At 39.8% G+C, this 11,734-nt stretch overlaps 1 protein-coding gene across 1 annotated transcript in view; it reads right to left on the bottom strand.

Moving 5' to 3' along the window:
• Positions 1 to 9,237, bottom strand: part of LOC107693464 (collagen alpha-1(XXI) chain) — a 47,951-nt gene extending 38,714 nt beyond the window's left edge. Inside the window, exons 1-10 of the mRNA XM_016492868.1 lie at positions 9,156 to 9,237; positions 7,621 to 8,178; positions 5,761 to 5,926; positions 5,329 to 5,554; positions 4,545 to 4,718; positions 3,787 to 3,864; positions 2,776 to 2,787; positions 2,597 to 2,689; positions 2,454 to 2,507; positions 2,310 to 2,363 (exon numbers count right to left, since the gene is read on the bottom strand). Of these exons, the coding sequence (XP_016348354.1) occupies positions 2,310 to 2,363; positions 2,454 to 2,507; positions 2,597 to 2,689; positions 2,776 to 2,787; positions 3,787 to 3,864; positions 4,545 to 4,718; positions 5,329 to 5,554; positions 5,761 to 5,926; positions 7,621 to 8,178; positions 9,156 to 9,237 (1,497 nt within the window). The remainder of the gene's footprint in view (positions 1 to 2,309; positions 2,364 to 2,453; positions 2,508 to 2,596; positions 2,690 to 2,775; positions 2,788 to 3,786; positions 3,865 to 4,544; positions 4,719 to 5,328; positions 5,555 to 5,760; positions 5,927 to 7,620; positions 8,179 to 9,155) is intronic.
• Positions 9,238 to 11,734: the final 2,497 nt, after the last annotated feature.

Raw genomic sequence — 11,734 nt, 5'->3', positions numbered from 1 at the left:
AGGCAGTCTCCCATCCAAGTACTAACCAGGCCCGCCCCTGCTTAGCTTCCGAGATCAGACAAGGCTGTAAGCAGGGACTGCCACACAGAGCGGGCTGTTTAAAGATCAGCCACTCTACAGGCCAGTGTTTTAGATAAGTAGTATTGATAACACTAAAGCTTACAGCACCTAGTATTCCTAGGCGGTCTACCATCCAAGTACTAACCAGGGCCAACCCTGCTTACCTTCCGAGATCACACGAGATCGGGCGCAGACTTTTTTTTTTTTTTTTTTTTTTTTTTTTTTTTTAAACAAAGCTCCACAACAGACGTTTACTGTTAAAATTAAAACATGGAAGAAAAATTGTGATCATTTCTTTTTTTAAAAAGTGTTAGTAGTATTATTACATTGAGACGTTCATTCTACTAATAATCGTTTGATAGCGCGGTTCAATAGACGCAGATCTATGATCGGACACAACCCTCCATCCTTCTTCAGAACGATGAAGTAACGGCTGTAGAACCCTGATTCTCGAGAGAGAGGAGGATCACGTTCTACGGCCTCCTTCCTCAAGAGAGTTTTTACTTCTTGTTCCAATACCAGAGCCTGCTCGGGGCCCACTAACATAGGAATAACCCCGTTGAAGCGAGGTGGACGAGAACCGAACTGAATTCTGTAACCTCTCTCTACAGTGTGCAGGACCCATTGTGAGACATTTGGCAGAAGTTTCCACGCTGCCAGAAAGTCTACTAAGGGAACCAGTCTCTCGAGACTGGCCTCTGGTGTCACTAGAGGAGCCACTTCGGTGCCCTGAAGCGAATGACTGGCAGGGAACGACCGACCTGACTGCTCTAGCGCCCTCATCTGAGGGGATGAGCTTTGCATTGCTGTACCGTCGCCGGGCGGCAGCTGAGCCCTGAAGCACCGGGCGTGGCAGGGGTATCAGTGAAGCCCCCTGAGAGCACTGAGGAGGATCAGGCACCATTCCTCCTCGACAGGGTGGGCTGCCCTCAGGGTCCTGACTATGATAATGTCAGGACCGCTTGGCCGAGGTCCTCTTAGACATAATAACGGTTCGTTTTCTGCTTCGAGGACCCCGACTGAGAGCACAGCCCCGCCACCTGGTCTTTCAGTGGGGGGAGTGTGGGTCACGATCGTCTCTAGGTTACATATGTAACCATGGTTCCCCGAGGGCACGAGACGCTGCGTCGAAGTCGCTTTGGGAACGTCCTTGCGTGACCGCGTTCTGAAGCATGTGTCAAATCCGTCCAATGGAGTAGCGAGACGTCACGAGCGGGGTGACGTAAGCACCAGAAAGTATAAAAGCGCATCCGGCAGAGCGCAAACCAGCTTCGATGAAGTAGCGCCTGGAGGGATGCAGGGAGTATTGCAAAGAGACGCAGCATCTCGTTCCCTCGGGGAACCATGGTTACATACGTAACCTAGAGACGTTATTGAGACTGATCTCACACTTTCTTTTTCTTCTTTCTTTTCTTTCTTTCTTTTATTTATTTATTTATTGTAAAGTTAATTCTATATTTAACAGCACAATAAATTATTTTATACATTTCCACACTAGGTGCCAAAGGCTCTAATAAATATCTCTGAAAGTTTGCTGGTTATGATGGTGGTGAGGAGATAAATGGTCAATAAAAAGTGGAACTTCTGGTATCAATGTAATTCATACTGCAGTGACATCAGCATATGGGCCTGACCGTTGCCGGGCGGCAGCTGGGAATTTCGCTCGTCGGAGCTCACTGAGCCCTGAAGCACTGAGGTGGCAGGGGTATCAATGAACCTCTGTGGGGCTGTAAATACGGGATGAGTATGGTTTCTCCCCAGCATGGCCCCCATCGTGAAGGCTGTGATCTCGTCGCTTTTATACTTTCTGGTGCTTACGTCACCCCGCTCGTGACGTCTCGCTACTCCATTGGACTGATTTGACACGTGCTTCAGAACGCGGTCACGCAAGGGCGTTCCCAAAGCGATTTCGACGCAGCTCGAGTTCCTGAAGGGGAAGCTCTGTTTCTGGGTCTGGCGATATGAGGAGCTGGACGGCTGGGACTACTCCTGCTCAGCAATCCCAAAGACCTGGGAACGGCGAGGGAGGAAGCGCATAATATCCACAGACACTAGTTCATAACACCATTTGATTTAACTGCACTGATCTACTTTGATTTATTAATTCAAAATTTGAGAAATTCCATGACATTCCGCGTTATACAGTAAATTCCATTTTTATGTCTGGATGATGCACTTCTGTCCATGTTTTCTGCATCACAGAAATCACAGGGCCCTAGCAATGGATTCAAACTGTAAGAACATCTCACCTTTTCTCCAGATATACCTGGATCTCCTGGCTCTCCTCTTGAACCTGGGGGTCCCTTTATTTACAAAGCACATATTTAATAAGCCTAGTTCACACAGAAAAGCCAGGAAAAGACACATATCCTGAATATATGGGGTTTACTCACAGGCTTACCATCTGGGCCTGGAGGTCCTTCCCTTCCCTTCTCTCCATGAAAACCCTGTTGAGATCAGACATTGACTGTAAATAACCATCTTAGAAGTGATGTATGCAGTTAAACAGGAATGATGAATGGAGATCCTGATTGACCCTGGGTCCTGGCGGTCCTGGAGGACCTGGCTGGCCTTCGCTGCAGTCGCAGGAATCTTCAGTGTCATTGGTGGGCTCACGATCCAGGGGACACTAGAAAGAGACACACAAACTGATACCACATAAATCCTTTCAAATGACAGTAAATTTGTGAGAGAAACAATCAAATGCTAACTTACCCGTTCATCATCCTGTAAAACAACAAGGAGAATAAGAAGAGTTAGATCTGTCTGCAGAGGTGTAGATTCAGTCAGTAGATTTCTTTCAGCTTGTAGTAGATCATAAACATTTTTCAGCAGCATTGCTTCTAGAAGTGTTTTTGCCCCATGCATTTCTTTAATAAAGTGTCTTGAACCAAACCATGCAAATGATCAAAACATTACAATTTGATTTAAAACTGTGTGATGTAATTAAATAAGCAATGGTAGTAAATCTAACATTACTAAATAAGTTACTGATTATGATGAACCCTTCAGATTTTCGGGGTGAAAGTCGTCATAGTTGGGTAAACTTCTATAACTGTGAACAAAAACTACAACAAATATAATTTTCATGTTCACATTTCCTGCAATAGCAAACAGAAAAAATCCAGCAAAAAAAAGATGTCAAATTTGCAGTCACTCCCTCAGTTGCATTAGAAACACTCACGCAGCAGCGTTAACTAGATTTGTGTAATTTAATGCCAAGGTAAGAAAACAAAGTATATGGAAGACTTTATATATAAAATTGCCTTTTTGTTTCAGACTTTTCTTCTCAGTATTGCGTGTTTATATCTTTGCAATTCTGACTTTATATTACACTTCTTTTTTCTCTGAATTGTAAGAAAAAATGTCTGAACTGTGAAATAAAAAGTTGAGTTGTTTAAGGGTGTAGGGATTATTTAGACTTGATTACAACATTCACAATGCTTTATGAAAGTAGAAAATCTGTTGAGGGTTTCTCTCTCTCTGTTCTTTTTACATTTCTTAATTTTTAAATGAAGTCTACAGAAACATATCAGTGCTCATGGTTTATCTGATGTGTATTACCTGCTGATGATTACCATTACAAAAGTGCATAGCCTATTCCAGATATTTAACAGATTTTTCAGTATTTAATAAGGAATTGTTGGTCAGAAGTACTTATAACATTAAAAAGACCAAGTCCCACATCACAGTCATTCAGATCACAGCTGTGTTTTGTTTTCTTACCACAGAGTAGATTTCACATGCTGTCTCTCGCTCACTTTGCTGTGGGTCACAATAAAGCCTCAGTTTCTGGATTTCTGTCTGCGGTGGTCAGTGAGAAACGAGAAAAAAAACATTTAGGTTTCTCTAAACAGCAATTATAACAAACAGATGACTGAGCTGTAATATCTATATCAATCACTATTGTGTGATGTTAGTTTATTTAAGCTGCATTAGTTAAAAACAGTCATACAGATATGACTGTGGTCATCCATACCAGTGTTGGGGAAAGTTCCTTTTAAATATAATGTATTGCAATATTGCGTTTCTCCATTAAAAAAAAAGTTACTAATTATGTTACTTAGTTACTTTTTATGGAAAGTAATGTGTTACGTTACTTCTGAGTTACTAGGGCTTGCTTGTTTGTTTTTAATGTAAAAAAAGTTATTCTTTTACAAATGTAAAAGCCCTTTCTCACCAAAAGTGTTTTTTTTTATTATATAATAAATAAATAAATAAAAAACAGATAGAATAGAAAAAGAATAGAGCAAGCTAGAGTTAGAGACCTTTTTTTGCTTTTTGTTAATTGTATAATAAATAAAAAGAAAACAAATAGATAAAATACAAAGAGAATAGAACTTTACTAGTTACTTGAAAAAAGTAATCTGATTACATAACTTGCGTTACTTGTAATGTGTGACCCCCAGCACTGATCCATACTGTACTTTACTTTGGCTGCCAGTAATATGCAGTGTTCAGTTATACTACAGGAAGTTACTAACAGGAAGTGTAGCGTCAGAGCCAGAGCGTTTGGAGATCTGAGTCTTCCCGTTGATGTAGATGGGCACCACAGCATCCAGAGCCTCATCCTGGATCTGCTGGTCATCCAGAAAACAGGAGACACGTCTGGGTCTAACCAGAACCTTCAGCTGGTGCCAGCTTCCATCAAAAAGAGCCTGCGGGACGTTTCAGACTTTGAGAAATGGCTTTGTGCTGGTTGAAGACACATTGAAAAGATAAATATAGACTAAGGTGTGCACAAACACTCAATTATTTCATTTGACATAAATGTCACAAGAGTCTGACAAATTTCCAGAATAAGCTGTTGTGCATGAATGAGGCGCTGTGATGGAGGAAAATGGCTCTTGGCAAGACTCGATTGTGCACGAAACATCACACAAAACCACTTGCTTTTGGCATTAAGAGCAGAGGAAGACATGGAACAGGTACAAGATGATAATTGCTGGAACAGAGAACATGAAAACATTTCTGAGAATTTGTAGTATTTAAATGTATAAGTGAGGAGCTTTAGTGGAAAACACATCATGGGATTTTGAACAGGAAATTCACAAATACAGCCAAGTCACAGTTTTAAAAAGAAACGTGTCATAAAGCAGCTTATTTCTACATTCTGCTGTCTAAACGAGTGTATGGTTCAGAAAGGCAACTTCTGTTTAAGTAGCTAGATCTGTTGCATTAGTGTAAGGATGGTTAATGACAAAATGCAGTGATTCACATTTGTATAAAAGGAGAATGTTCTATAAGTTGCTGGTAGATTTCACTCACCTCAGTGCCTTGTGCATCAAAAGTAACTATCTGTTCCTCATTAACTGTGTTTGTGGTAGTGAAGATGACAGATTTGTCCTGTCCGTTGAGTGTGACAGCCGCCTGAATCTGTCCATCTTTAGACAGGACCCTCCACAGGTCCAGCTTTTCCCGACTTGAAGGCCCTTTCAGCCTCAGAGTCGACACAAACACATAGGAGGGAGGAAGACCTTCGGGAAAAATCTCCCTTAAAACAAATTTAAAACATGTATTAGTCAGACATATTGCAGTATATAATTCTGCAGCATATTGCATATTCAAAACTATCAACTTTATCAAATAATACATTTTTGGAGGCTCTAAAATGTGATTTAAAACCACAGAATTCCCAGTAATTGCATAGTAAACACATGCTAAATCTTTATGATTATCAAAATTAGGCGTAAAACCAACCTTGTGTTTTCAGTAATGTCGGTGCTCTTGTCTAGCAGATACGCTCCCTCTGACGCTAATGAGCCCTGTATCTTCTTCGCTTTCTGATGGATCTTCATGCCCAATATCAGCTCAAAGCCTTTCTCATCACGAGAAGCCACAGGAATACGTGTGGGGCAAACAGATTCTGCATGAGAACACATTGAACATGGTCATCAAAACATATTACACACACAAATTGCATCATAAGGACCAAGGTCTTCAGGATTACTAGAAACTTACAGGCAGGTAATTTTGAATGAATGAGCACATTTGCACAGTGTTAAGATATTTACTTTTAAAAGTAATGCATTACAGTATTGTGTTTCTTCTTTAAAAAAGTAACTAATTGCGTTACTTAGTTACATTTTATGGAAAGTAATGCATTACAGTATTGCATTTCTCCATAAGAAAAGTAGCTAATTGCATTACTTAGTTACTTTTTTTTGGCATTTTTGCCTTTATTATGACAGAACAGATCAGAACTGACAGGAAGCGAAGTGGGAGAGAGATAGGGGGCAGGATTTGGGAAAGGTCCTTGAGTCGGGATTTGAATTCGGGACACCCGTAACACAACCACGCTGTATGGCGCGCTGCTTACAAGGCTATCGGCACTTAGTTACTTTTTTATATTTTCTCCATAAGAAAAGTAACTAATTGCGTTACTTAGTTACTTTTTATGGAAAGTAATGGATTACAGAATTGCATTTCTTCATAAAGTAACTAATCGCATTACTTAGTTAATTTTTTATGGAAAGTAATGCATTACAGTATTGTGTTTCTTCTTTAAAAAAGTAACTAATTGCATTACTTAGTTACTTTTTATCGAAAGTAATGAATTACAGTATTGTGTTTCTCCATAAAAAAGTAACTAATTGTGTTACTTAGTTACTTTTTATGGAAAGTAATGCATTATAGTATTGCATTTCTCCATAAAGTAACTTACTGCATTACTTAGTTACTTTTTATGTAAAGTAATGCATTACATTACTATTGCATTACTTTTTGTCACCTGGGATGGCTTTGCTTATTTGTTTTTTAATAATACAAGACCAGAATTTTCTATTTTGGCAACTGCAAAGGCTCTTTCACACCAAAAGTGAAATGAACAATCCTCAGGCTGATGGAAATGCCTCTGCACTATCTCCCGATATCTCTAAATACAGGGACAGGAGAGCTGTTAGTGAATACATGGGAAAACAAATTCATTTGCATTACTTATTTGAAAAAGTAACTCAGATATTTTGTTGTAAATTAAAAAAGTAATGCGATACTTTACTAGTTACTTGAAAAAGGTAATCTGATTACATATCTTGCATTACTTGTAATGCGTTACCCCCAACACCACTTTTGTGTTCCACAGACAAAAGTGTATCATATAATGATGGTAAGTCATAACAGTGTTTTCAGTTTGGGGGGAACCTACCTACATGAGTACGACTTTTGTACCTTTGACACCTTGCCCCGACTCATTTTGTGCCAAATGACAAGGTGTATGTTCGTAATTACTTTCGGTTGGAGAAACTACACGCCTGCCACTAGTGACAACTGTCTGTCCAAACCAGAGCTGCCAGCTGCATTGGCACTGGGTAAAGCCACATCTGGTTCCTGTTACCATTCCCCCACAGTTCCTCCCTGCCATGGCATCATGCCGCTGGTTTGGCCCACGAGCTTTGTGGCTTTCCCTGTCACTGGGCATGAATGGACTGTGGTGTTTTAGCGGTTCGCTGTTCTTTTAAGATCCTGATAGAACTGCACGCCCAGGAGTGGACTGGTAATGCCAAAACCTAGTTTTAATGTGGTAAATGTTTATGGGAAGTCTCACATGCATGCGAATCTCACCCTCACACAGCTTCTGTTCCATAGCATCACGGATACGGTCGATATTGGTGTAGTCCTCCGCATACAGCACGTATTCACCCTCCGGCTTGTTGGCGATGGTCACCAGCTCTGATGTGGTGATCTCCGTCCCGACGCCCACCGCAAACACTTTAATCCCTTGTGCTCGTGACTCCACGCTAGCATCCATAACATCGTCCTGCGACTTTCCATCAGTCACCACCACAGCAATGCGGTTCTTCACTTCACTTCGTTGCGAAGATGCAAAGACGTGGTCCACGGCAAACTTGATGGCACGGCCCGTCTGCGTGTTGCCGCCTAAATAGCTGATGTCCTCAATGGCCTTAATGAGATCTTGAGTGGTCTTGTGGAGACCGAGAGGGATCTCCAACCTTGGGGTGTCGCTGTATTGCACTACACCCACCTGCGAGTAGTGCGAACTCACGTCAAAGCCACTGGTGACATTGACTAGCCAGCGCTTGGCTGTTTCAAAGTCGTCACTTCCCACACTCCAGGAGCCGTCCATGATGTAGACCAGGTCATTGACAGCAGTGCTGCAGCCTGCAAAATGAGGACAAGAACAGGGATAGAACTAAATACCACAGAATGACAAATATCCAGTTCAAAAGTTTACACCCCCCTGCCTTCTCGAGCCTGAGTAAATGTTTTCAACTTTTGTAATAGCTGTGTGTAAGTCACTCAGTTGTTGTCAATGTGAAAATATGGATCTCAAAATCATACAATCAATGTTCGAAAAGGTCCAAATATGCAGAAGATGCTGGAAACCCAAAGAATTCACAGGACCTGGAGGATTTTTTCTGAAGAACAGCAGGCAGTTGAACTGGTTAAGACAATCAAAGGACTAATCAATGACTATCACAAAACATAAAAGCAATCGCGGATCATCCAAGTAACGACACACAGTATTAAGATTCAAGGGTATGTAAACTTTTGAATAGAGTCATTTTTATGAATTAAGTTATTTTGTCTTGTAGAGTATATATAAACATCTGTTATGTGAAATAGCTTACTCAGGACAGTACTAAATAAATAAAAAAATTGCATGCAATTTTCCTGATCCCTCTTGGTTTTTTGCATATTCTGCAAGAGGTACATAAACTTATGAGCAAAACTGGATCTACCTTTTGGAGCATTCTTTATGGTTTTGGAACACATCTATAATGACTTCAAATACTGCCTATTTTGGCACCTCACTCACTTTTGAAAACCTTAAAGTCATCATAAAACCAAAATTGCAATCGACTCTCCTCTATTGTGATGTATATTTCAGTGAAACTGCTTCTTGAACAAGAAAAACTGGAGTGGAGGGAATATTGCCCAGTCCTCGCTCCGACACAATATCACAGAAGAGATGTAGGTGTGAGGGGGGAGATAATGTTTTTGATTAGAGATTATGATGTGCATGGATAAAAAAATTATTAATTCAATATTTTAATTTAAAAATATGAATTGTCCATTAAGATTTCATAGTTGATTTTCACACGTCAAATAAAAAAGGGATAAGAAACTGGCAATACCCGCTCGAATATCATCGTCCTCTGCGGCGTGTGAGTACACCAGGAACAGCAGTGCTGGGAAAGACTTCAGAATCCACGACATTCCCAACCAAAGTTCCAGTCCTTTCCCTAAAACGTCAATCTTCAGATCCCTGTTAAATGAAGAACATTGAAATGTGTTAATTTTGGATGCAGAGCAACACTGCAATCTATAATTATTCTAAACAGTTAAGAATCAGTTTGCTTACATAATTACTTAAAGATGACTGTTTCATTTGATTATACCTCTGATGTTACACACTCACTTAAGCTAATCAGATCAGTGCACAGTTGTCCACAGGGGTGTTGAGATGGTTTCGCAGAAACAATCAAGTAATTACTTCTGAAATTAAGCGTTTAATGCAGAATAATGGAAAGGCCTATTGCATTGCATCTTTATATTAGGAGACGTTTGTCCCATGTTCCTAAAGCCAACCTAGCTACGTTCCGTAACTAATGACTTCTGTATGATGTAGAAAAAGAATCTTGAAAAAAAAAATCTAGTATAATATTTGAGTGCAGAAACCATCTAGCAATGCAACATCTTGCTGGTCGCTTTTGCACCACTCATATTTTATTAAAAAATGTTAAATTTAAACCAAAACCCTACCCAAACTTTTACATTCCTCTATAAACTCCTGCAAGATTTATACGTCAACCAGACACACCCTAAATAATATGCATAAATGTATATAAATAAAACAACATGTGTCAGGCTATTTTGCTAGAGTTTCATTGGCCAAGCAACAGGCCCTCTATAACTTTACAGACTACGACAATTCCCTTTTATTCAATCATATAAAAGTCTCATTGGTAAGAGGGCTGTTTTGCTTGGTACCAAACGACATGTGGTCTTATTTTCTCGCTTTGCTTCAGTGATGTCTACAAGCTCTCATTTAGCATAAAACACTGCCCAACAGACCACAGGCTGCAGTGAAGAAAATAACAGCGTAAGCAAAAAAAGCTGGTGAACACAACATGGAAATAAACATGGCATGCGGCCGTGTACAGGATTACGAGAAATTACCCGACATTACACGCAAACATGTACTTACAGAAAACACTTTATAATAATTTTGTGCAAAAAGTACCATAGTGTAAAGAGTACAACATGGCATGTTGGGATTAGATTTAATTGCATGTTAGAATATGTCAAACAGCCAGTCTTTCAAAACACACATTGCACAAAATGTTTGTCTACTTTACAAGGGTTTTTCTGAGGTAAAGCATGCTTGACCAAGGTGATGGCATTCCTGAATTCTGGCACGTGAGTGTGATCACAAATCAATGATATATTGATATTATACAACATTTCAACAAAAGTTAATATTGAGTGAGCTACATTTTAGACTCAATACTGTCTGTTTCTTTCTGTCGCGCCAACGAAAATAGTTCCAAACAAAGCTGGAGCAGAACATTTGTGCATCTCAGAGCAGCACTGCGGTGTTTCTTTCCTGAATGAATCTGTTTTTGAACTAATCATTTGAGTCAATGATTCAATGATCCGTTCATAAATACAGAGCATGTCCAAATACTCACACTTGCAGTCTTGGCCACTTGAGAGAATGTGCACGCCACAGGAAGTAAGTGCACTAGACTGTGCCAGGTCTTAAAACACAAAGCGCAGTGCCCTTAATGCACACTGCATACTGCTCCGGAGCATTGGCTATCCCATCATGCATCATGTTCTGGAAATAAATCGTGAGACTTTTCGCTGTGATCCCACGAGAGGTTGTGGAAACCTTTCCAGTGTAAGTTAAATATTAATAATAATTAGATATTACATGTAATTTGGTAGTAAAACAAAGTGTTGCACATTTTATTGGTGCAAAGATTTGCAACTGCTTTTTGTCACTTAATTAGATGTACCACGATTATTATATTGTGTTATCTGTTATAGGGGCTACTGAACAGACATTTAAATGTTTGTTTTAAGTGTGTCTCATCAGGTAATGAAAAGTTCTACACATCCCTGTGGTCTTCATGCTCACTTGAACACTTGGACCAAATACATGAAATGCATCATGTAAAAAGACAAGTGGTCAAGTGCAAAGACGCAAGTGTGTGTATTTGGACACGCCCACAGTCACCTGCTGCTTCGTTTCTAAATAAATCAGCCATTGTGAAGGAATCATTTCTATGAATGATTCAATGAATCACTCATTAAGACAGGAACTTACCTACTGGCGGTTTTAATGTCATATTTATTTATCAGCAAAATATTAATTACTGTTATCAAAAATTCCACAAAATATCAAGATATCATCTTTTGTCAATATTGCACATCCCTAATCAATAGTCAAGAATCACAAAAAACACTCCATTTTGAAGCCAGACGATAGTATGTTTACTTCTACCTTTATTCCTAGTATGATAGAGATTTTGACACAAGCTGTTGAGGACATTTGTCAGGGCATGAGAACGTTTTGTTTGACTGTGGCTTTAATAGCAACAAACATGATGACCCAACAAGCAAAACACAAGACATTCAAAGACATTGAGCATGTGAGGAATGTCAATGCTAAATCTGCCAAATATGTGCTTTTGTGGCAAAATTGTAC

Source organism: Sinocyclocheilus anshuiensis, unplaced genomic scaffold, assembly GCF_001515605.1.
Source record: "Sinocyclocheilus anshuiensis isolate Anshui unplaced genomic scaffold, SAMN03320099.WGS_v1.1 scaffold987, whole genome shotgun sequence".
Lineage (NCBI taxonomy): Eukaryota > Metazoa > Chordata > Actinopteri > Cypriniformes > Cyprinidae > Sinocyclocheilus > Sinocyclocheilus anshuiensis.
The sequence above is the reverse complement of the archived record's forward strand: the minus strand, read 5'-3'. Positions and strand labels throughout refer to the sequence as shown.